This window comes from Lutra lutra, chromosome 2 (assembly GCF_902655055.1).
Source record: "Lutra lutra chromosome 2, mLutLut1.2, whole genome shotgun sequence".
Classification (NCBI taxonomy): Eukaryota; Metazoa; Chordata; class Mammalia; order Carnivora; family Mustelidae; genus Lutra; species Lutra lutra.
In genome coordinates this window covers 99,555,284-99,581,605 of record NC_062279.1, presented here as the reverse complement: position 1 = coordinate 99,581,605, position 26,322 = coordinate 99,555,284, and the positions used below count along the sequence as shown (strand labels likewise).

Sequence of the window (26,322 nt, the reverse complement as noted above, 5' to 3'; positions counted from 1 at the left end):
AATAAATAAAATCTTAAAAAAAAAAAAGAATAAAGCTACTATAGGCTCTCCACCCAGAGACCTCTGCTCTGTTGCACCACCCGTGGTGCTATCTTGGAGAGCCATGGCCTCTTTTCATTTGGTCCTCATCCAACTTCAGGTTTCTTTCATCAAATCAGATAACCTCACTCAAGCCTGTGGCCTTGTCTGGGAGGCAGCAAGAGGAGGAGCCAAAATAGTTGCTCTTCCAGAATGCCTTAATTCTTAAATTTGGTATGAAATATTTTCCTGAATATGCAGAGAAAATACCTGGTGAATCCACACAGAAGCTTTCTGAAGTAGCAAAGGAGTGCAGCATATATCTCATCGGAGGTTCCATTCTTGAAGAGGATGCTGGGAGATTATTTAACACCTGGGCTGTGTTTAGGCCTGATGGAACTTTACAGGTAGAGCACAGAAAGCTCCATCTGTTTGACATCGATGTTTCTGGGAAAATTACATTACGAGAATCTAAAACGTTGAGTCCTGGTGATATTTTTTCCACAACTGATGCTCCTTACTGCAGAGTAGGCCTGGGCATCTACTATGACACTGCTTTGTAGAGCTTGTGCAAATCTACGTAGAGGGGCTGGCAGCTGTTAGTCTATCCTGGAGCTTTTAATTTGACTTATGGACCAGCCCACTGGGACAGACCTGTAAAAGCTGGCTGAAATATGCCAGTAAATCCCCATTTTTAGCCAGAAATGATCAGACCTGTATGCAGTGGAGGCAACAAAGCTCTAAGGTTTAGGCTTCTAACATGTCATGAAACAGGATAATAACATTTCTGCAATTTAAAGAACTTCCTGTTGAATTCTTTACAGTTGTTTTTTTTTTTTAATTTTTAAAAAACATCAGCCTTTTCCCTTCCTGGGAACTCTCTATTGAGATGATGGAGCATCAGCACACCGTCTCTTTCACATCACATTAAACAGTTAAAAAGGACCCCCTGCTACCCCTTCCCCCGCCAAAAAATAAAGCTGCTATAAAATCAGTGTGTAGGTTTTTATGTGGACATTAATTTTCAATTCCTTTGGGGAAATATCAAGGAGCATGATTGCTGGACTGTATGGTGAGTATGTTTAATTTTGTAAGAAAACTGCCAAACTGTCTTTCAAGGTGCGTATCATTTTGGATTCTCACTAGCAATGGTCCTATTACTCTACATCCTTGTCAGCATTTGGTATTGTCAGTACCCTGGATTTTGGCCATTCTAATAGGCGTGTAGTGGGGCACCTGGGTGGCTCAGTCGTTAAGTGTCTGCCTTCGGCTCAGGTCATGATCCCCAGGGTCCTGGGATCGAGCCCCATGTGGGGCTCTCTGCTCAGCAGGGAGCCTGCTTCCCCTCCTCTCTCTGCCTGCCTCTCTGCCTACTTGTGATCTCTGTCAAATAAATAAAATCTTTAAAAAAAAAGATTTAATAGGCGTGTAGTGATATGATGGTTACTTTTATGTACCAACTTGACAGGCCCATAGAATGTATAGAAAGCTGGTAAAGCATTGTTTCTGGGTTTGGCTGTGGTGTGTTTCTAGAAGACATTAGCATTGGATTCAGTAGACTGCCCTCATCAATGTGGGCAGGCATCACTCAATCCATAGGGGGAATGAATAGGAGGAATGAATGGAACAAAAAGCAAAGGAAGGGTAAATTTTCTCTCTTGAGCTGAGATAGCCATCTTCTCCTGCCCTTGGACATCTGAACCCCTTATTCATGGACCTTCAGACTCTGGGACTTACACCAGTGGCCACCAATTCTCAGGCCTCTACCCTCGGACTGGGAGTTATACCATTGACTTCCTTGATTCTCAGGCCTCTGGACATGTACTGAATTATATCATCAGATTTCTTGGTTCTCTAACTTGAAGATTGGAGACTTGGGACTTCTCAGCCTCCATAATTGTATGGGCCAATTCCTGCAATAATTTCTCTCTCTCTCTCTCTCTCTCTCTCTCTCTCTCTCTATATATATATCTTATTGGTTTTGTTTCTCTGGAGAAACCAACATAAGTAGTATCTTTTTGTTTTATTTTGCATTTCCTTGATGATATATGATGTTGAACATCTTGCCATATGCTTACTAGCCATCTATAGATCTTTGATGAGGTATTTAGGTCTCTTGTCCTTTTTTTAAATTGGGTTGCTTGTTTTTTTACTGTTGAGTTTTAAGAGTCTTTGCATATTTTGAGTAATAGTGCTTTATCAGATATGTCTTTCACAAATATTTTCTCCCAGTCTGTGGCTTATCTTCTACTTCTCTTGCCCCAGTATGTTTTCACTTAGACATATGATCTTATACCTCTTCATATTAATAATTGGTATTTAGTATAGATGTGCTTACTAGTATGGATATGCTTAATATACTCTAACAAGTGGAAAACTCTGATTCTTGGTACTACATCTGAAAAGCTGGCTCCTTTAATTCCCAAACTTTTCCTCTTGGTCTCCTTCTATCTGATAGAACAAACTTCTTCTTCTTCTTTTTTTTGGGTAACATTTTTATTTATTTACTTGACAGCGAGAGAGCAAAGGCAGGGTAAGCAGCAGAGGAAGAGAGAGAAGCAGGAAGCCAGATGTGGGGCTTGATCCCATGATGCTGGGATCATGACCTGAGCTGAAGGCAGATACTTAACTGAGACACCCTCTGAGGTGACCCTCAGAACAATACTTCAAAAAAAATTTTTTTTAATTATTTATTTTTGTCAGAGAGAGAGAGAGAGAGAAAGTGCACAAAAAGGAGGAGTGGCAGGCAGGGGGAGAAGCAGGCTCTTTGAGCAAGAAGCCCAATGAGGGACTTGATCCTAAAATCCTGGGATCAAGAGCTGAGCAGATGGCAGACACTTAACTGCTGAGCTATTCAGAACAATACTTTTTAAAAAAGACTTTATTTTTAAAGTAATCTCTACACTCAATGTAAGACTTGAACCCACAACCATGAGATCAAGAGTTGCATGCTCGACTGACAGCCAGCCAGGCACCACAGAACAATACTTCTTTAAAAAGCAACAAAAACTATCAGCAAATGTGGATGTCTGTGACCACATTTAGGAGATAAATAATTAATATAAGCATGGTTCATTTTTTTTCTCAAGAAGAAGCCAGTACTCCTTTGTTATTTCAGAACATTTACAAATTTTGGTTTTCTCATTAAATTTAAAGTACTAACCTGGTATCAAAAGTAATATTACTTTGTTGGTGTTTCATTTTATATTTTACTATCTTTTAAAAAATATTCAACAAACATTAAAAATGTACTCTTTAAAATGTGCTACCTAAATGCTGTAATTAAAAAATGATGTTCCCTAAAGTTTAACATTCATAGATAAGACGTGAAGGAAGGGCATTTCTAGGCAGAGATAAAGTCTTGAACAAAAGTACAGAAATGAAAAGGGCAAGGTTTGTGTGAATGTTATGTAACTTGTGTGAATGGGGTGTGCAGGAAGATACAGAAATGGAAAAGTGGATTGGCTTGTTTGAAACACCCAGTGCCAAACTTACACAGTAGCAACAAATTTCTGAGCATGGGAGAGACATTTTCAAAATGGTACTTAGGAAGATTAACCTAACTACAGTGTGTGGGATAACTTGTAAGAGACAAGTTACCAAAGGGATTCCAGATGAGATGTTAGAATACACCAAATCAGTAGGGTTGAGAACATCATCAAAAGGACAGCAAGAATGCAGTGAGGGGCAGATTTCAGAAAGATCACAGGTGGACACAATGGAACTGGCAGCTGTTTAGATGTGGGAGAAAAAAAAGTAGTAGTCTAAGAGGTTGTAAGCCTCATGTATGGGAAGATACTGCTCTTCTGAACAGAAATAGGAGACTAGGAGTATGAGGAGGCCTTCAGAGAAAAAAAATGAATTAAGGTTTGGGAATATTTAACTTGAAGTGATGGTGGATCACTTACATTTAAATGTTGAGCAGAGAGGTGCCTGGATGGCTCAGTGGGTTAAAGCCTCTGCCTTCGGCTCGGGTCATGATCCCGGGGTCCTGGGATCGAGTCCCACATCAGGCTCACTGCTCAGCGGGGAGCCTGCTTCCTCCTCTCTCTCTCTGCCTGCCTCTCTGCCTACTTGTGATCTCTGTCTGTCAAATAAATAAATAAAATATATAAAAAAAATAAATGTTGAGCAGATACTTGGAAATGCCTGAATCTCAAAGGCAATACATGGTTGGACAATGAACTATTGCACATGGGGAAAGAGAGAGGATGGGAGAGTAAGAAAAATGAGAGAAAAAAATTAGAGGAGACAGCAGATGCTGTTAAGGGACAGTATAATGAGAACCTGGGAAGTACGGTACCTTGGACACCAAGAGAAAGGAAGCTTTCCCAAATAAGCAATTGTGGAAAAAACTGAGTGGTGTTTCTCTTTTACACAGACTCGACTCCCTGTTCCTTAATAATAGAACCTGATACCCAGAGATGGGCTATGTTTTCCAACCTCTTTTATAGCTATATGTATCTGCTGACATAGTTTGGGCCAATGAAATGTAAGCATGTATTTTCTGTTACTTCTCGGAAGTCTCTTTGAAAAGGAAGGGGGCTATACTTTGTTTTCTCTTCCTGCTGCTTATAATGCCTGGAATTCTAGCAGATAATTTTTAGACCATTAGCTCAGCTTAGACTGGGAGGCATACATCAAGATGTGGAGTAGCATAATAGAGCATCCTGGTTCCCTGCCACGAAGGAGCCACCATATCATCCCTGAAAGACTATCTCCAGACTTTCCTTTTTAGATGAATTAACAAACATACAGCCAATCTCAAATAAGAACTGAGGAAAAAATTACTGGGTGTGAAAGTAAAGCATAGCTGGGGACATGTCTCTTATAATGGCTATGAAAACAGGTCTAGAGGGGGGCCTGGGTGACTCAGTAGGTTAAGTGCCCAACTCTTGATATCAGCTCAGGTCTCGAGCTTAAGGTTATGAGTTCAAGCCCCACACTGGAAAATACTTAAAAAAAAAAAAAAGAAAGGAGAAAATAGGTCTAGAGTCAAATTAACTAGTTTGAAATCCAGCTCCATTATTCATTAACTATGTGATATTGGGTGAGAAATTTAGTGGCTTTCAGCATACTAATAAAGACAGTAATAGAACCTACTTCATGAGTTATATGAGAAAAGATTTAGATTATTGGTATAAGGTGCTTCACAGTGCTAGCATATAATAGGTGTTCAATGAATGTAAATGAAAAAAAATCAGGTGGTCACTGATAATATGGTATAATTTTTAAAATACATTTCATGAAATTTTCGTATTTCAGAATCATGATAATCCTGCAGTTTAGAGAAAGAAATTTATATTAAACAAAATACTAAACATAAAATATACTTTATGCACTTCAAATGATTACATAAGTATTTTCACCATTTTAACTTGAATACATATCACTTTACAATGTGACTACTAATAACACTGACAAAGTATATTCTGTTGTATAATACATGCCAAGTTATGTATCACCATTATTTGATTTTTATTTAAGAAAAAAAGCAAAACAATGGAAACCAAATCATAATGGGCTGAAGAAATTAGTTTTCAAAACCAATTCAGTTTTATAATATTTATAAGGTATTTAAAGCTATTGAAGGAAGAATTCCCACATCTCATGCAATATTCCAGATATCACCTGCTATCTACTTAATCCTCAGAATGTTGTATGGAAAAATTGGTGACTATGGAGTTCTTCGTTGCAGGTAACATATTTGATAAAGAATCAATCTGATTTATTTATTCTAGTGGTAGCCAACATGGAGGAATGGAAAGAATCCAAATTTTGTAGTCAGATAAATCTTAGTTCAAATATGGGTTCCATTTCTTACTAATACCATGGAAATAACTGTATAGGGTGGTTAATTAGCATTAAGAATATTTTGCAGGAACTGAGAAGTGCTGAGTCAAATTCTTTATTTCGTCTTTATATGTAATTATAATTCTATGTTAATGTATTTATTTTTTCCTGCAGCACATTCATTTAAAACTATTCAGGAAATATTTACTACAATGAGAGATAATGAAAAAGATTTATTGTTCTCCTTTAAAAAGATTTTCCAATCCCAAAATATGGTGTACCATTCTTGTTACTGAATTGTAAGAAAGAAATAATAGCCGGGAAAGGTAGAACAGCTACAGTGATTCAGGAAATAGAGGAAGGATTTTCACACTAAAAACTTTTAAAGAAAGACTCTGTGTTAAGAATGGAGATTCTGGGGGCGCCTGGGTGGCTCAGTGGGTTAAGCCGCTGCCTTTGGCTCAGGTCGTGGTCTCAGGGTCCTGGGATCGAGCCCCACATCGGGCTCTCTGCTCAGCAGGGAGCCTGCTTCCTCCTCTCTCTCTGCCTGCCTCTCTGCCTGCTTGTGATCTCTCTCTGTCAAATAAATAAATAAAAATCTTAAAAAAAAAAAAAGAATGGAGATTCTGAGAGACACCAAGTATTACAAAATTATAAAGTGTTGAGGGTGTACCTTTATTTAGATACAGAGGTGTGTTATTTATTTATTAAAAGATTTTATTAATTAAAAGATTTTATTTATTTGATAGAAAGAGAGAGAGAGAGGGAACACAAGCAGGGGTAGTGGACAAGGGAGAAGCAGGCTTCCCACTGAATGGGAAGCCCAAGGCGGGGCTCAATCTCAGGACCCCAGGATCTTGACCTGAGCAGAAGGCAGACACTTAACGACTGAGGCACCCAGGAGCCCCCAGAGCTGTTATTTAGATAGATCTGGCCACAAGACCCAGTAACATTATAGTACCATTCACCAGTTACCCTTCTATGAGGTGCTTGAGAAAAGAACATGCACTGAGGAAACAGGCAAGATAGAAAAACACTGTATTTGTACCTGGTACAAAGGTTTTAAGGTCACAAAGTCCTGTTTAGAGATCTGCAAATGAGCTAGGATAAACCGTATGAAGAACTCCTTCTGCCTAAATTAGGTTAGGCTCACTGGCCAAATTTCAGATCAAACAAAAAGCAGATAAACCTTTATGATTTCCATTCCCAATCTCAAACCCAAATATATCCAAGGAAAGAGTAATCAAGGCCACAACAGACTTGAACAGCCAGAAGGAGGTTGTCAGTCCGCACCAGTGTTTACTACAAAGATGGCCTAGACTTGAAATTGCAGTCTGGGTTTCTATTCTTGTTGGGGTTAAGGGAAAATAAAGTCCCTAAGGAATGTCCACCACTAGAAAGCTAATTTACAGTACCACTGGATCATCCTCCAAAGCATACAGATTTTTCTCTTTTCATACAATATCGTAAAATGCGGTAGTAAATGGGTTCTAGAGCTCAAAGGGTATCTGTGGAAGATTGGGAAAATAAGGTTTAAATAACTTTGAGGAAATTATGAGGCTTTCTGCAAGCATGCAAGGAGAAATAAGTCCATGAGAAAGGATTATGGATCAACATCTAGTTTCTTAGTAGGAAGAGGCAGTTTCCAAAGTCCTGCAATATATATTTTTTAATTTTATACATCTCTCTTGTCACCTCATATTACTGCTGATACACATCTTTCTCCATTCCTTACAGAATGCCTGAGGCTGAACTTGTCCTATTTTTGTATCCCCATAGCCTAGCAGCAGTCTATAGTATATGCCTTTATATCTCTATCTCTATGCATTTGTCAATGTGTGTGTGTGTGTGTTAAGATCTTACTTATTTGACACAGAGAGAGAGATTAGAAGTAGGCAGAGAGAGAGGGGGAAGCAGGCTCCCTGCCGAGCAGAGAGCCCGATGCAGGGCTCTATCCCAGCACCCTGAGATCATGACCTGAGCCAAAGGCAGAGGCTTAACCCACTGAGCCACCCAGGCGCCCCTGCCAATGTGTTTTAAGAAAATGATTATTCAGCTAGATACTGAGTAGGAAAAAGAAAAACGTATTAGATATAGCCTGTAGAAGCACACAGCTTTGTATGGAAATCATCTCACTTTTATGGAACAACTGTCATAACAAATGACCCACAGAATTGGGCATCAAATCGTGTTCTGCAGAGTATAAATACTATAAAACTTTGTAGTAGATGCAAGTTAAAGTATTGTAGCTCATTGGGGGTGAGGCGTGGTCAAGACAGTATCTATTTAATCCTTTAAAGATTATTAGAATGTGGAAGGGCTTCTCGCTGGGGAAGCAAAACAAAACAAAACAGCCAGAGGACATTTTAAGGTGGATTCTGACACAGACTCAAGACCATTGCACAAGCCAGGTTCCTTTTACCTGAGGTTAAGAGTCTCATTAGTTCGGGGTGGGGGTGGGTGGACTGGGCCTTTTCAAGCCCTTGGTTATAAACAGAGTGAGGAGTCAACGTTGCCGTTGCCTGGCATGTGACAACAAACAGAGCTTTCTGTTACCCGGCCTTTGCATTGCTTCTGTCGGTGAGCTTTTCCTCTCCTTCCTCCGGTTCCCTGTTTCTTGTCACCACCACTTCCTGAGATTCTCTTCTTGGTTTGGGATTATCTGTACGATAGAGTCAGAGGTGTTTTCCCTCTGTGGGTGCGAATGTAGTTGTAGTAGCTGGGGGGGGGCTGAGTTTGCGGAACCCGGACTCTGCGAAGAGAATGGTTTTTTTCTTTCACAGTTTTTGCTATTGTCTTTCCTGCCGCTCTAACTGGTTCATAGAAGAAAGAGATCATGGTCAAGCGAGCTCTAACCCCTTCTAACGTATTTTCCAGAGCTCTTCCGACAAGCACAAACCTTAAAGCCGTTGGCGCCGCAAGAGGACCTGCCCCATTAACCGGGCTCTACTTTTGAGTACGCGGTGAGCGAAGGGCGGAACACGGCGGGACGTCCGCAGCTCAGTGCGCGTGCTCCGAGAGCTTGGCGGGGGAGGAGTACTACGACCCCTCGCTCCTAGAGACTTCCGGGGCGGAGAGAAATGGGCGGAGGGGAGACCGGAAGTACAGGGACTGGCGCCTACTTTTTAATCTCCTTTCCTAGCGGAGTATTTCAGTTTGTGCCTGGTGAACAGTTAGATGGTTGTGAGGGGTATCTTATTCCTGGTCGCCCTCCCTTTCACTGTACCACCGGGCTATAAGTTGACCTAGAGAAAAATCTGACCCCAGTGAGCAGGTAGGGAGATAGCCTTTGTGGTTAGCTTGTCCTTTTATTCAAGTTCTGTTTGACCCTCTTCAGACCGTCGTCAGCTTCCTTTTGCTCCACGCCTCTAGTCGCTTTGTTTTTACCCTTTTTGCAGCGGCGGCTTCTCCCGCTCCGCCCCTCCCTCCCAGAATTATGTATGATCGAGCTCCCCGCTTGTTCAGATTGGCTGAAGGTGGCAGCACTGAGGAGCATGTGGGTCCTGGATCCTATCAGGTACCTTTCCTGAAGCAGCAGGCAACAGGTAAGAGGTAGGGAAAGGCAAGCCTCCTGTGACAGACACCTCACTTTCAGCCAGGCTCGCTTCTGTGTACTTGTTAAACACAATGGTACCTTAGTAAGTATGACAAATTAAAGACAGTGTTCAGCTGTGTCAAAATAAAATAAGGATTGAAAAGCATCACAGGTATAAGTATTTTGGGTTATGATTGGTGGTTAATACATTGTTAGGGAGGTTAATGCTTATAACAACTCAATTGTATTAAATACAGATATAGGCTCCAAGAACATTGATATTGATATCAGATGCTGAAAAGCAGCAAAATTCAAAAATTAAAACAATGACAAATCTGCACTCCAGAAAAACCTAAATCAACCTACTACCCTAATGTCATCAGTCATGTAAACACAGTAATGGCATTTGTTTAAAAATACAGTGTAACAACAGAGGAAATGCAGATTTACAAGGGAAAAACTACAATTTGCGTGGTAGTAAGCCTCTCACATTCTCTCTCACCTATACCCAGGATTCACCCCACATACATTTCAGTAGTTTCAACTTCGCATTTTCTACAAATTCATGCTCACTCGCCTCCATGCTTTAGTAGCTGCTGATACTTTGCCCAATATGCTGTTCCTTCCTTCCTAACCTCACTGAGTCCTACTTACTCTTTTAGACTCAGGTAAAGTGAAATTGTTCTTTTACTCTACTATTTCTCAAGTCTTTCTTTGACTCCTTAATGACTCTTTCATAGGACTTTGATATTATATCTTAATTATCTGTTAACTTATCTGGCTGCCACACTAAATGTGATTCTCTTGGGGGCAATAGCCATGATCTTTATTGTTACTCTCAGCTTTAAAATTTTTTTTAAGATTTTATTTATTTATTTGACAGAGAGAGAAATCACAAGTAGACAGAGAGGCAGGCAGAGAGAGGGAGAAGCAGGTTTCCCGCTGAGCAGGGAGCCGGATGCAGGGCTTGATTGCAGGACCCCGAGACCAGGACCTGAACTGAAGGCAGAGGCCTAACCCACTGAGCCACCCAGGCGCCCCATCAACTTTTAAATTTTTAAAAAATAACAAACAGTAATTCTTGGAATAAAATTAAAAAAATGTCTAATGGGCTACACATAGCAGAATTAAAAACTCACTACATGACTTATGTGAACTCTGCTTAGAAAGCAGTAAGTGGAGTGTTGCAAGGCCCTGCTTTTACTGTTTTATAGAATTTTGCCTTGCTGACTTGTGAAAGAATCTAGGAAATTCTATGCTTAGCAAAGAAACAGCTGCATCCTATTGAGTCCTGTTTTAGCAATACTTAGCGACAACATGGTGATAATTAATAGAAGGTACAGGTATTATTTCTCTACTGGATAATTTAAAAGTAGCTATTATATCTTTCCTAGGTTCATTCTGTTTTACCCTTCTTTAAGATCAGCGACACACTGGTCTATGGAGAAATATACACAGTTAATTCAATTAAGAGTCAGGTAGATTTTTATAGAGTATGATGTAGGAAGAATAGATGTTAGGACTTTATATAACTTGTTACCTTGAACCACAGTAGAGCAGAGGAATTTATAATCTTAGATCTTCATAAGAAAGATGCAAATACTTGTTATTTCTAACTTTTCTCCTTCCTAATTACCACTCTCATATTACTGTAGCCTTCTTGGTCAATCTTCCAGTTTATTATCTTCACATTTTCCTCAGGAAATTCTTTTCAGCCCAGTCTGTAAACTTCATTGCCTCAGCCTTCAGCCATTTAATCAGAGAGACTCTTTTCAACCCAGGATTTGCAGCCTAAAAAGAACACACTGAGCTGCTCCGATTTCACAAGTAGGAGAGAGACTGGATATTCCAATTCCAGATTATTGAGAGCTATTCCTGATTTTCTCACATTTATCTAAGAAGGAAGGATATTTTTTCTCATCAAAGCAAATTTTCTCCAGAGGCAACCAGCCTAGTAAAATAGGATAAAAATATAGTCTTTTTAGTAATCTGACATCTCCTGGCATATTGTGCTAAGGAGAATTTAATTGCTTTTTGAACTTGATTTACATAATAAATGGCATCCACATCAGCTGTACATTAATTATCTATATTGGTTCAATATTAGTTATCTAAGCTGGGTAACACTAGCTCCTAAATATATTCTTTCCCAGATTTCTTCTTTGATGGAAGAGTGGTTAGCTTTACCTGCTATAGAGGCATGAGCTGTCCACGGTCTGCAGTCATGCCCATGAGCTTATGCCACCAATAATGATTTATCTTATTAGCCAGTCAGAATTTAGGGAGACCACCTCAGGGAATGCAATCTGTCTTTAAATAAATATATATGTGATTGCTGTATATGTTGATATCCCTGAAGATGAGTATGTTTCAGAGGTCTAGTTATTGCTTTTATATGAAGAATGACCCTTTTGTTTTGAGGCAGTAGCTGTGGCTATGGAACTTGCCCTTTAAACACATGCTGCCCACCTTCTTTCTCAGAATGGACTAACTTTTATTGCTTCATGCCAGTTTGATTTATCTTCTGCTTTTGGTGCCTCAAACTCAATATTTCCCAGACTGAACTTATTTCTTTCTTTTCAAATCTTTCTTTCTCTTGTATTCTTAATTTCTTCTTTCTGCCTGACAGTTTGATTTATCATTTGTATTTGGCACTTCATATGCCTGTATATCCATATGTCCCAAATCAAACCTTTTATCTCACACTCCACTAACCCTAAGTCCCCAGAACCATCTTCTCCTATATTTTATACCTTAATTATTGGCAGCACTGTTTGTAGTATTATTATTTATTATTCTGGTTTTCCCATTATTAGAAGCCAGAGTTTTAGCTTATTCATTATTATACCCTCACTACCTCTCTCCACACACAATAAAGCATTCACTATTGTTAAATGAATGACTAAAGGTGTAGTTTAGAATATCACCTATGAATTCTCTATTTATTGATTAGTATGCAGGGCACTACGATAGGGGGCCAGACATCTTGATTTATATGGGAACGTGGTTTTAGCACTGAAAGTTCTATGTCCTGAGCATGCTAGAACAGTTTGCCACTCTAAATATAAACATTATGTATACAATTGTGAATAAAATAGACAAGTCCCTTCTTTCATAGAGCTAATCAGTATAAACACTTTGTTTTTCTTGTGGTTTTACTTGAGGTCAGTATTTCATGTACACTTTTAGCCTATTGATGAAAGATTCTATATAATTAATTTTGGAAAGCTTCACTGAAGATTTTTTGAGTACTGGCTTTCTTGAATGCATGGGGCTATTGAGTGTTTGTTTTTTCTTTTCTATTTTTCTATGAATTTCAGTATTTTGCAATTAATTTCACACTTGTTTAGGTAGATCCAGTTAGATTCTCTGCCATGGTATTAGGACAGCTGTCTAAGAGCTAGTCTGAACTTAGCTTTCTTAGTTTTCATATTTATCTCACATTACCTCATGTTGTATGAACCTAAATTAAAAAAAAAACCCAAAACCTTTTACTCGTAAGATTAAACACTTATGTAGAAAATTTCATAAAAATCATAACCTCAAAAGTTAATACTCAAGAAACATAACATTGCTCAATTTCCCTTTTAATTATCCTTCTTTCACTCCTCTACAGGTGAGCCCTGTTCTGATTTTTATGGCAATCATTCCTTGCTGATCTTTAGAATTACTAAATCCTGTTGATGAAATGGCCCCTTTATCATAATGCAACGTCTCTCTTATCTCTAGTATTCACTGTTCTAAAATCTGCTTTGTCTGATTTTAATATAGTCACTCCAGCTTCCTTTGATTCATGGATGCATGGTGAATCTTTTCCATCCTTTTATTTTTAACTTCATGTCTTTATGTGTTATATGAGGGTTTTCTCTAGACAACATAAAGTTAGGTCTTACTTTATTATCCAATTGACAATCTCTGCTGTTTATATTGGGGTAATTAGAACTTTTCTGTTTAATTTAATTATCAATATCATTGTGTGTAAATTTACTATCTTGATATTTGTTTTAATCTTACCTCTTCTTTCTTTTTTTATCCCTACCTTGTTGAATGAGTTTAGTTGTTTTTTTTTTTTAATGATTTTGTTTTTACCTTGACTATTGCTTTACTAGCTATACTGCTTTATTTTTTAGTGGTTGCTCTGAGGTTTACAGTATACATCTCTAACCTATCACAGTGTCCCACTTCACATTAATATATGAACCTTACAAGAGTGTTCTTCCATTTCTCCCATCTCATCATCTCATCAAAACAAGAGTGTTCTTCCATTTCTCCCATCTCATCTTCACTATTGTGGTCATATATTCTACTTCTATATATGCTATAATGTCACAATAATTTGAAATTATTTTTGCTTTAGTTATTTTTAAAGAGATTAAGAATTGAGAAAAAAATCTGTTATTAACTCACATAAACTTGTCATTAACCCTATCAGTGTACTTCTTTTTTTTTTAAGGTTTTTATTTAAGTAATCTCTATACCCAATGTGGGGCTTGAACTCATGACCCTGGATCAAGAGTTGCACACCCTTCTGACTGAGCCAACCAGGTGCCCCATATCAGTGTACTTTTCATTACAGAAGTTTGATTTCAGTATTTTTATATCTTCCCTTTATTTCCTCATCATGTTCATCTTTCTTCTACTTTGTTGAACACATGGAGAATATTTATAAATATATTTTAGTGTTCTTTTAAAAATAATTTTTATTTAAATTCAATCAATATTTAATGTGTTATTGGTTTCAGAGGTAGAGGTCAGTGATTCATCAGTCTTATATAATACCCAGTGCTCATTACATCATGTGCCCTCCTTAATGTCCATCACCCAGTTATCCCATCCTCTCCATCTTCTTCCCCCCAAGCATCCCTGTTTGTTTCCTATGCTTAAGAGTCTCATGATTTGTCTCTCTCTCTCTGCTTTCATCTTCTTTTATTTTTATCTCTCTTCCGCTATAATCCTCTGTGTTGTTTTTTAATTTCCAAATATCAATGAGATTATATGATCAGTCTTTCCCTGATTGGCTTCTTACCCCTAGCATAATACCCTCTAGTTCCAACCATGTTATTGCAAATGACAAGAGTTCTTTTTTTCTTTTTCTTTCCTATTTTTTGATGGCTGGGCAGTATTCCATTGTATATAGATACCACATCTTCTTTATCCATTTATCTGTAGATGAACACCTGGGCTCTTTCCACAGTTTGACTATTGTGGACATTGTTGCTGTAAACATTGGGGTGCACATGCTCCTTCGGATCACTACATTTATATCTTTGGGTAAATACTCAGTAGTGCAATTGCGGGTCATAGGGTAGCTATGTTTTCAACGTTTTGAGGAACCTCCATACTGTTTTCCAGCATGGTTGCTCCAGCTTGCATTCCCACCAACAAACAGTGTAGGAGTGTTCTCCTTTCTCTGCATCCTTGCCAACCAACATATGTCATTTCCTGACATTAATTTTAGCCATTATGACTGGTGTGAGGTTGAATCTCACTGGTTTTGATTTGCGTTTCCCTGATGCCAAGTGATGTTGAACATTTTTTCGTGTGTCTATTGGCCATTTGGATGTCTTCTTTGCCGAAATGTCTGTTCATGTCTTCTGCCCATTTCTTGGTTGGATTATTATTATTATTTTTTTTTTGGATGTTGAGTTTGATCAGTTCTTTATAGATTTTGGATATTAGCCCTTTATATGATATGTCTTTTGCAAATATTTTCTCCCATTCTGTTGGTTGTCTTTTGGTTTTGTTGAATGTTTCCTTTACTGTACAAAAGCTTTTTATCTTGATGAAGTCCCAATAATCCCATTTTTGCTTTTGTTTTCCTTACCTTTGGAGACATGCCTAGCAAGAAGTTGCTGCGGCCAAGATCAAAGACATTGCTGCGTGTATTCTCCTTAAGGATTTGGAGGGGTTCCTGTCTCACATTGAGGTCTTTCATCCGTTTTGAGTCTATTTTTGTGTGTCATGTAAGGGAATGGTCCAGTTTCATTCTTCTGCATGTGGCTGTCCAGTTTTTCCAACAACATTTGTTGAAGAGACTGTCTTTTTTCCATTGGACATTCTTAATTGCTTTGTCAAAGATTAGTTGACCATAGAGTTGAGGGTCCATTTCTGGGTTCTCTATTTTGTCCCATTGATCCATATGTCTGTTTTTGTGCCAATACCATACTGTCTTGATGACTTCAGCTTTATAATAGAACTTGAAGTCAGATTTTGGTACCACCAGCTTTGATTTAATTTTTCAACTTTCCTTTGGCTTTTCAGGATCTTTCCACTTCCATACAAATTTTAAGATAATTTGTTCTAGCTCTTTGAAAAAAGTTGATGGTCTTTTGATAGGGATTGCATTGCATGTATAGATTGCTCTTGGTAGCATAGACTTTTTAACAATATTTATTTTCCCAACCATGAGCATGGAATGTCTTTCCATTTCTTTGTGTCATTTTCAATTTTCCTTAATCAATGTTTTATAGTTTTTGGAGTACAGGTCTCCCACTGCTTTTGTTAAGTTTATTCCTAGGTATCTTATTTTTGGTGCAGTTGCAAATGGGATTTTTTTCTTGATTTCTCTTTCTGTTGCTTCATTAGTGGTGTATAGAAATGCAATAGATTTCTATAGATTGATTTTGTATCCTACAACTTGACTGAATATCATTTATCAGTTTTACCAGTTTTTTGGTGGAGTCTTCAGGGTTTTCTATATATTGTGTCATGTCATTTGCAAATAGTGGAAATTTTACATCTTCCTTACCAATTTGGGTGCCTTTTATTTCTTTGTATTGTCTGATAGCTGTGGCTAAGATTACAGTATATATTGAATAAAAGTGGTGAGAGTGCACATCCTTGTTTTGTTTCTGACCTTAGGGGGAGAGATGTGAATTTGTCATGATTAAGGATGATGTTAGCTGTGAATTTTTCATATATGGCCTTTATTAGACTGAGATATGTTCCCTTTCAACCCACTGTGTTAAGGACTTCTATTATGAATGGATATTGTACTTTGTCAAATGCTTTTTTCTGCATTTATTGAAATGATCATATGGTTCCTATCCTTTCTCTTATTGGTATGATGTATCACATTGAATGGTTTGTGAATACTGAACTACCCTTGCAACTCAGGAATAAATCCCACTTGATCATGGTGAACGATTTTTTTTTTAAAACATATTGTTGGATTCAGTTTGCTAGTATTTTAAGGATTTTTACATCTATGTTCATTAGAGATATTGACCTGTAGTACTCTTTTTTTTTTTTAAAGATTTTATTTATTTATTTGACAGAGAGAGTGAGCAGAGGCAGATAGAGTGGCAGGCAGAGGCAGAGGGAGAAGCAGGCTCCCTGCTGAGCAAGGAGCCTGATGTGGGACTCAATCCCAGGAGGCTGGGATCACGACCTGAGCCGAAGGCAGCTGCTTAACCAACTGAGCCACCCAGGCGTCCCTGTAGTGCTCTTTTTTTTTCGTGGTTATTTTGGTATCAGGGTAATGCTGGCTTCATAGAATGAATTTGAAAGTTTTCCTATTGGAATAGTTTGAGAAGAATAGGTATTAACTCTTCCTTAAAAATTTGGTAGAATTCCCCTCTGAAGCCATCTGGTTTGGACTTTCGTTTGTTTGGAGTTTTTGAATTGTTCTGACTCAATTTCTTTACTGGTTATGGGTCTGCTCAAATTCTCTATTTCTTTCTGTTTCAGTTTTTGTATTTATGTTTCTAGGAATTTATTCTTTTCTTCTAGGTTTTCTAATTTGTTGGCATATAGTTTTTCGTAATATTCTCTTATAATTGTTTGTATTTCTGTGGTGTTGGTTGTTATTTCTCCTCATTTGTGATTTTTTTTTTTTTTTGAGTCCTTTCTCTTTTTTTTCCTTGATAATTCTGGCTAGAGGTTTATCAATTTTATTGATTTTTTTTTTTCTTCTCAAAGAACCAGCCTCCGGTTTTCATTGACCCGTTCTTTTGGTTTTTTAGTTTCTATAGCATTTATTTCTACTCTAATCTTTATTATTTCCATCCTTTTGTTGGGTTCAGATTTTGATTATTCTTCTTTTTCTAGCTCCTCTAGGTGTAAGGTTAGGTTCTTTGAGATTTTTCTTGCTTCTTGAGGTGAGCCTGTGTTGCTATAAAGTTCCTTCTTAGAACCACTTTTTCTGCATCCCAAAGATTTTGGACCATTTCATTTTCATGTAATTTTTGATTTCTTCTCTCATTTCTTGGTAGACCCATTGATTGTTTAATAGCATGTTATTTAACCTCCCTGTATTTGTGCTATTTCTAGATTTTTTTTCTTATGGTTGGTTTCTAATTTCATAACATTGTGGTCAGGAAAAAAGCATAGTACGACTTTGATTTTTTTTTTTTTTAAATATGTTGAGACTGGTTTTGTGGCCTCATATATGATCTATTCTGGAAAATGTTCCATGTGCACTTAAAAGAAATGTGTATTCAGCTATTTTAGGGTGGAATGTTCTGAATATAGCTGTTAAATCCATCTGGTCCAGTGTGTCATTCAAGTCATTGTTTTTTTGTTGTTTTTCTGTTTGGATGATCTGTCCATCAGTGTAAGTGGGGTGTTAAAGTCCCTTACTATTATTGTTTTACTATGCATTATTTCCTTTATGCTTGTTGTTAACTGTTTTATGTATTAGGGTGCTCCTATGTTGGGTGCACACATATTATATTTTCTTGTTGGATTGTACGTTTTATTATTAGATAGTGTCCTTCTTTGTCTCTTGTTACCGTCTTTGTTATAGGCTTATTTTGTACAATATAACTATTGCTACCCTGGCTTTCTTTTGATATCCATTCACATGATAAATGTTTTTCCATCCCCTCCCTTTCAATCTGTAGGTGTCTTTAGGTCTGCAGTGAGTCTTTTCCAAGCAGCGTATACATGGGTCTTGTTTTTTTTCTATTCAGTCACCTTATGTCTTTTGACTGAGGTGTTTTTAGTCCATTTATATTCAAAGTAATTACTAATAGATATATATTTATTGCCATCTTTTTCTTGTTTTGTGGTTGTTTCTGAAGATTTTCTCTGATCCATTCTTGTCTTTTTCTCTTTCATAGTTTGCTGGTTTTTAGTGATAATAACAAATAATTCTTGATTTCAGTTGCGTTTTAGTAAATGTGGACTTCAAAAGAAACACATTATTTCCTGTTTCAGAAAGATTGTTTTTTATTATTAGTCCAGATTAGTACACTGTAGTAATTATTGCCATATATTCTGACAGTAGTGTACATTTTCCTTTAGTGTATAAGAGTCTCACAAATTTTGTTTCCTCACTTTTATTCTTTTTATTACCCATTAAAGATAACTGCTCTGTTCTCTCCCATATCTTTTGTGATATTTGTGTTGCTTAAATTATACTCATTTTCTTGATACAGTTCTTGTTTTTTTTTTTTTTTATCAGTCTTTCGGAAGACTAAGTCTGTCTACTAAGTTTATCAAGTTTGTCTAATTTTATGATTATTTGTTCCAGAGAAATTTGTATCTTAGATTTGTAAACCTTTGGGGTCAGGCAGTCAAGAAATACTTACCGAGTACCAAAGCAAAGAGACATTATTAATTACTTGCTGTAAAGTAACTTTAAATTATTTCAATCTAAGTTGTCACCACAACTTTATATATGCTATTCTCTATAAATAATAGATGTTGCTCCAAAATGTAAAATGCTGGTCTTCTGAGGATGAAAATATTTTATTAACTAAACATAACTGTTGTTTTCATCTCAACCAAATATTCTTAGAAGAAATAAAGGCTTTTGCTTTTTATTTCTTTAAGTATTTTTTTCTGTTGTTTGGGACTTCCAGTTCTGTAAGTTCTTTTATTTAATATATGTTAATAAATGTTCTGCTGTTAATCAGAATTTTAAAAAATACCGCAACTTCTGTGGCTAGTCATTAGTTCTGATAATATAGTCTCCACAGTTGAGGTTACTAAATGATTTTATGTATTTTGAATGCTTTTTATCTGAAATCACTGGGACCCTATCTTATCTTCCAGTGATATGATTTTACTTTTATAGGTGGCTATGCACCATTCCTTTCTTTGGCTGCCAGAGAAAGTACTTTTACTGTTGCCTCTAACACTGAGAAAGCTGTTCCAGGGCCAGGACACTATAATGTTTCAGAAGCACAGGTAAATTTATGGTAGTTATTATAGTTGTTAGAGTTAATAAGAATTATACTTTCCTCCTCTCCTAGACTAATATGTCATTTGTCATATTTTCTTTTCCCTTCATATCCTCTTCTTTCTCCTTTAAATCTATATTTTGTTATTAGAATATGAGAAAATTAAAAGTGTTTATTGTTGATTGCCTGGTTGGATGTTCTCCATTGTTCTATGTATTCTATAAGACATAAAACATTGTTACGTGCTTCATGGTTCTTGAGATTCTTGAATGGGAGAATAGGACTATTGAATGAATTATGGTGCATGAAAGCTGTGCAGATGATCAAGATATGTAGATGGAGGATGGCAGTAGAATTAAAAATAGTTTGTGTGCATATTCTTAAGGTATAGCTACTGTCATTGCCTCATCTGGCTCCTAAACAGTCTTGAGAGTCTATGACCAGAATATCTTTGACGATCCATTCATGTTCAGAAACAGTGGATGTTAACTCCAATATCTTCATAATTGTGAATATCATCTTTTACCCTTTTCACATTAATTTTGTCTTCATACATAATGACTCCTAATTGAGCTTAGCAGATCTTTATTTCCTCTGTTGGAGGCCCAGTGCTATCATTGATGCCTTAATTGTTGTGTTAGACTTCCTGAGTTGGTAATAGCAACCATTCTATCAGTTAGGAGTTTTTGCTTAGAAATAATAAAATAGATTTTTAAGAGAGATACTAGATTTACAATAGTATTTATAGGAAAGGTATTTGGGTGGCTTATGGGCTTGAAGGATTAATTGTATAGTTAAGTCCTTTTTTAAAAAAGATTTTATTTATTTATTTGACAGAGGGAGATCACAAGTAGGCAGAGAGACAGGCAGAGAGAGAGGGGGGAAGCAGGCTCCCTGCTGAGCAGAGAGCCAGATGCAGATACAGGACTCGAACCCAGGACCGCGAGATCATGACCTGAGCCAAAGACAGAGGCTTAACCCACTGGGCCACCCAGGCACCCTTGTATAGTTAAGTCTTAAGGATGGACAGGACTAAGACAATTCCAGTATTTCAATAGTAAGAACTGCAATCAGGAACTGCCATTAGATAACTTAATTCTATAATGCCCTTCCATTTTTTTATGTGTGACTCCATTTAGGATTAAAATTCTTAGTAGGGAGAATCTGTTTGGCACAGTCATTCCTGGGATAGGGAATCCTGTCTTTGGAAGCTTCTCTAAACCACAAAGTATAGGGGAGGTTTGATTGCTCCAACAATGGTGAATGTGGATGCTGTTATGGGAAGATAATGGACGGGAGGCTGGACAGATAAAAAACAATAGATTACCCTTACAGTTTATCCCTTGACTGCCCAGTTCTCTTCTCTCTCATGTGTACTACATATGCATATAATTCTTCTTCATACATATACTATTTAAAAAACACAATTATTTTATGTATAATTTTCAAATATAACTTCCCTGAAGGAGCTAAACTAAGGTCTAGCTATTGCATTCAGAGATGATATTACATTGTCACTACCAAATGGATCTTTAGATTAAGGCCATTTCTACTTTTGTTTTTTTCACATTCCTGTTCCATTATTCTGCAACCTATAGATTAAATGGTAAGTAAATATAACATGAGATATTATAAAGAAGTGGTTAGTAGTGTGGGCTCCTGAAGTAGACAACCTGTATTTGAAATCTGTCTCTGCTACATACTAGTTCAGACAGATTTCAAAATAGGTAGACTTAATCTTAACTACTTAATCTCTTTGAGCTTTAGGGATACTAGGGATACTAAGTTTGTGGACCTTTTCTAAGAGTTACATTCATTAGTAAGCATTTTAGAATAGTGCTTAATTATAGGTAGCATCTTATAACTTTTATCCATTATTAGTGTTGCCATTTTACAATAGAAGAGGGTAAAAAAGAGAGGGAAAATGAAAGAAAGTGATGTAGGAAACAAGGAAATGCAGATGGGGACTTGTTAATGTAATTGATCTGAAGCTATAGATAGTTTAAGATTTTTTCATTACTCATTCTGTGTTCCCTGTCTCTTTAGAGGGACTTTATCTGGTGGAGTTTTCAGCCTGATGTGGTAACCAGAATCTTTAGTTCCAAGGGGTCTGAGCTCTTGATTCACAGGCTTCCTTCTCAAACCTTTAAATAAACTTGCTCTTACCATTTTCAGTGGGCATTATAGTTTGAGGAAGCTCTGCAGGGTTTCTCCGTGTTCCATCCCACTGCAGTGTGTGGCTTTCCTTAGTCCTGTTTCTCAGTCCTGGTCAGGGTTAATCACCTCAGCCAATACACTCCTTATTTTGCTTTCTAGCGCACAGAACCTGGAATGGCCAGTTGAAGGTCTCAACTTCCAATTCAGTGGAACGTTTATGTCTCTTTCCTGGGTTCTTAAAACTTACAGAATACTAGCACCTAGAGGACAAAAAGCAAAAAATAGTAATGGGTCATTAGATGTTATTATTAGAAGTGTCACTCCTGCTTCCATTCTGTGGCCCATGGGTATATGGGCTTGCTGTAACTCCACTATTCCAAGAGGGGAATGGAATAAAATACACAATAGGCAGATTTCAAACTTGTTAAGTATGACAAATATCAGGATGTTGGAATATTATAATAATAGTGATTTTAGTCAATTCCACATATAAAATAATGTAAAGTGCAGCTTAGACCAGGTTTTATTTTATTCCAAATTGGGGTACATTTCTTGGATTTCAAGAATAAGGAACTAGGAAATGTACATTTTTTTTTTTAAGATTTTATTTATTTGTCAGAGAGAGAGGGAGAGAGAGCGAGCACAGGCGGACAGAATGGCAGGCAGAGGCAGAGGGAGAAGCAGGCTCCCCGCCAAGCAAGGAGCCCCATGTGGGACTCGATCCCAGGACGCTGGGATCATGACCTGAGCCGAAGGCAGCTGCTTAACCAACTGAGCCACCCAGGCGTCCCGGAAATGTACATTTTTAATACAATGGACAATCTAAGAAAAAGAGTTCTAGTATTCTCTGTTTCTTCTTCTTTTAATTATTATTTATTTATTTGACAGAGATCACGTAGGCAGAGAGACAGGCAGAGAGAGAGAGAGAGGAGGAGGAGGCAGGCTCCCTGATAAGCAGAGAACCCGATGCAGGGCTCGATCCCAGGACCCTGGAGTCATGACCTGAGCTGAAGGCAGAGGCTTTAAACCACTGAGCCATCCAGGCGCTCCTCTGTTTCTTCTTAAAACTATAAACCAATGCCAGGAGAAGATTGATTTCCTTGGTATCAGAAACAACTGTGCCTTATTTACTCAGTTGCTGTTGATTTTTTTGGATTGTTTTAGGCTAAATTCTTTTTTTTGGGTTTGTTTTTTAGAATCAGAATTATATTTTCTTCCTTTAAGTTCTTCCTTTAAGCTTATTATGATCCTTTTTTTAAAATTTAATTTTATTTTTTCAGTGTTCCAAGATTTATTGTTTATGCACCACACCCAGTGCTCTATGCAATACATGTCCTCCTTATTACCCATCACCAGCCTCACCCATCCCCCTACACCCTCCCTTCCCAAACCCTGTTTGTTTCTCAGAGTCCACAGTCTCTCATGGTTTGTCTCCCCCTCTGATTACCCCCAACTCCCTTCTCCTTTTCAACTCCCAGTGTCCTCTGTGTTATTCCTTATCCTCTACAAATAAGTGAAACCATATGATAATTGACTCTCTCTGCTTTACTTATTTCACTCAGCATAATCTCCTCCAGTCCCGTCCATGTTGATTCAAAAGTTGGGTATTCATCCTTTCTGATGGAGGTGTAATTACATTCCCTTGTATATGTGGACCATATCTTCTTGCAGAACTTTTAGAGTTTCAAGAAGTGTGAATTTATCATGCTATTTAAAAAAAAAGTCCATTATTATTTTAAATGACTGAATTAGAAAACATGTTTGTCATGTGGCAATAGTTAGCATACTAATTATATAAATAAATAATATGCTTGATAATAATTAAAGGGATAATCCTATTGGAAATTAATGCCAGCATTTAACAATTTACTTTTATACCTTTTTTTTTGAGCATAGGTTGAAATGTTCCTTTCTGTTAGCAATTACCTAGTAAATATTATTTGGAGACTTCAAATGAAATTTGAGAAGACTGAAAATGTGGTTGTAGTTGTGAAGGCCTGCCTCCACTGTATGTAATACTTGAAGCTCTTATAAAAGCAAAACATTTGGGAGTTGAAACTGTGTGCCCCAATTTAGTCTTCTCTATTTCCCTGTTTATGTTATGGTTATTTCACTTTGATTATGGTTGTCACCAGTATGCCAAAGTTGGGAGTGAGGATGGGAGTATTCTTTTTGCCTCTCCAGCTCTTGACTTGTTATGGGCAAATTCGCTTCTTTCTTTGTCTCCTCTAGCATATCTGAAGCATACTAATTTTTTTCAAAAGTAAGTTTTTTTAGAAAACAATTTAAGGGAAATTAAGAAAATAAAAGACACAGAAGAATGAAGTTTACAAAGTACAAGTTTCTGATTCTTTGATAGATAATTAGCTTATTAAGTCACATACCTTATTTTGTTCCTGTCCTTTTTCCTAAAATGAATCCCACCCCAAAGAGTCAGTTCAAATTTCATTTATGTTTTCTGGCTCTAATTCTTTTCTAGTTTGTGACCTGTTTATGCATGGCTGATATTATCTTTTTCCTTGCTATATAAGACTTAGATGTGGAGATCTCTTCCCTGGATCCAAATAAATAGTTTCTTTCATATTTCTCACTATCAGGGCCTACTAATAGATGTCCAAATTAGGTTTGATTTTTGATCTGAAAGATACATTTCACTAGAGCTGTATGATGGGATATCAGACGCGATCCAGTAGATGGCCTCACTCTTCCGATGAGACTGCATTCTGTATTGTTGGGCGGTTGCTGGCAATGTAGTAATTCATCAAATAACCACAGCATATAGACAAAAGCATAGGACTCAAGAAGTAGGAAGGCTGTTGTCTCATAGTTTTCATATAAAATGTATAGTTACCTCATAATATAATTTTTGGGTCCTTTATCTAACACATTGTAGTTCCTTTTATAACCTCTGGTAAAATCAGTAGAATTGGTAATTATGAAATATGAGTAATTAGAAAAGTGCTGGTTAATTTCTACCAGTTTTTAAAAAATCAGATTAATTTTGCTATCTTCTGTTGAAGTTCAATATAAATTCAAATTACAGTGTGAAATGTAAGATCATAGAGACTACAGTAATGGCTTTCAAAGAATCAAGATTTGAGGAGATTTTCTCTTTTCCCATGCTTTTCTTTTTATCTAACTTGTAATGCTAATGTTTTGCAAAATCATTACATTTTGTTATAGATCCAAACTCTTTAAACAGGAATTATGGTCTTATTAAAACAGTTATCAGGTAGTGGATTGGCTACCTAAGAATATAATTTTGACTAAGTTTTTAAAAGAAAACCTCTTTTGTGTATTTCTTAAAAGCTGAAAGCAGCTGAGTAAGATTCAAACTAGAGATGGGCTCAGTTAATAGTGATTATGAACATCTGGTGTGTATACCATGAGAAAAGGTCTGTTGGTAAATAAGTGACTTAAAAAATCTCATCTGGGGGCTCAGCCTGGACTGAGCATCTGCCTTCAGCTCAGGTCATGATCCTGGAGATTGGAGTCCTGGGACTGAGCCCCAGGTTGGGCTCCCTGCTCAGTGGTGAGTCTGCTGCTTCTTCACCCTCCCTGTGTTCCCTTTCTCTCTCTCTCTTGTCATTTCCTCTCTCTCAAATAAATAAAGTCTTAAAAAAAAAGATCTTATTGGATCTATCAAATGCCAACCATTATTACTATGAATCATCTTTGAAATGATTATATGGTGACTTTAAATTGAAACTAATAAGATGGATTTTTTTTCTGAATTCACCAGCTATTACCCAGTTGATAATTTTTTGATTCTAGAGAATCCAGACATGTGGCATGGAGAGCTATGGGAGATTAATCTGAGTATAAAACCAAGCTATTAGGGGAGGGCTAGCAAGATGGCAGAAGAGTAGGAGACCTAAATTTTGTCTGGTCCCAGGAATTCAGCTAGATATTTATCAAACCATTCTGAATACCCATGAACTCAACAGGAGATTAAAGAAAAGAATAGCAGCAAATCTCTGAATAGAAAAGCAACCACTTTCTGGAAGGTAGGACATTTGGAGAAGTGAATCTGAGGTTATATTTGGGAAGATAGACTCTGGTGGGATGGAGCTTCCATCAGCCAGTTACTGGCAAACAATAAAGCAGAGCACAAAATTGGAACTTTTAGTTAGAAGTCTGCTCTAGTGAGGGATGTCATTCCAATGGTTAAGCGAGGGGTGGAACCCTTGCTGGGACAGTGTGGTCTCAGGACTCTTGGGGGTCACAGAAAGACCGAGGGTACCTGAGTGCAGCAGAGCACCCAAGTATTTGAGTCAGGAAGTGGGCTGCAAAGAGTGAACCGAGGAGTGGGCTCTCAACTTGGGATTGCCATAAACTGTGATCCATGGCACAGTTGGGCCACTGCTCTTTGAGCAGAGTCCCAACAAGGGGCAGATCCTGGGAGACTCCTGTCTCTTCCCCAGAGGAGCAGTGTGGGAGCATGCTACAGGAATCTGCTGGGTTTGAAAACTCCAAATAGTGCTGTGTGCCAGAGATAGAAATGCTTGGTCACAGGCTGGGTGAGCTCAGAGTGTGGCCAGAGACCAAGGAGACAGGAGTGATTGACTGCTTTTCTCTGAGAGAGCACTCAAGATTGGGGCCCTGATCTCTCTTCTCCAGGGCCAGAGATTGGGAGGCTGCCATTTTTATTCTTGTCCTCTAAAGCTGTGTGGAAAGTCTTCAGGGAACAAA

The 26,322-nt window shown here is 37.5% G+C and overlaps 1 protein-coding gene and 1 pseudogene across 1 annotated transcript in view; both read left to right on the top strand.

Annotated features, from left to right (window-relative positions):
* The first annotated feature begins 88 nt into the window (after positions 1-88).
* Positions 89-762, top strand: LOC125094110 (omega-amidase NIT2-like; annotated as a pseudogene).
* An 8,025-nt stretch (positions 763-8,787) lies between these two features.
* Positions 8,788-26,322, top strand: part of STPG2 (sperm tail PG-rich repeat containing 2) — a 578,171-nt gene continuing 560,636 nt past the window's right edge. Inside the window, exons 1-2 of the mRNA XM_047718028.1 lie at positions 8,788-9,356; positions 19,368-19,480. Of these exons, the coding sequence (XP_047573984.1) occupies positions 9,248-9,356; positions 19,368-19,480 (222 nt within the window). The 5' untranslated portion in view covers positions 8,788-9,247. The remainder of the gene's footprint in view (positions 9,357-19,367; positions 19,481-26,322) is intronic.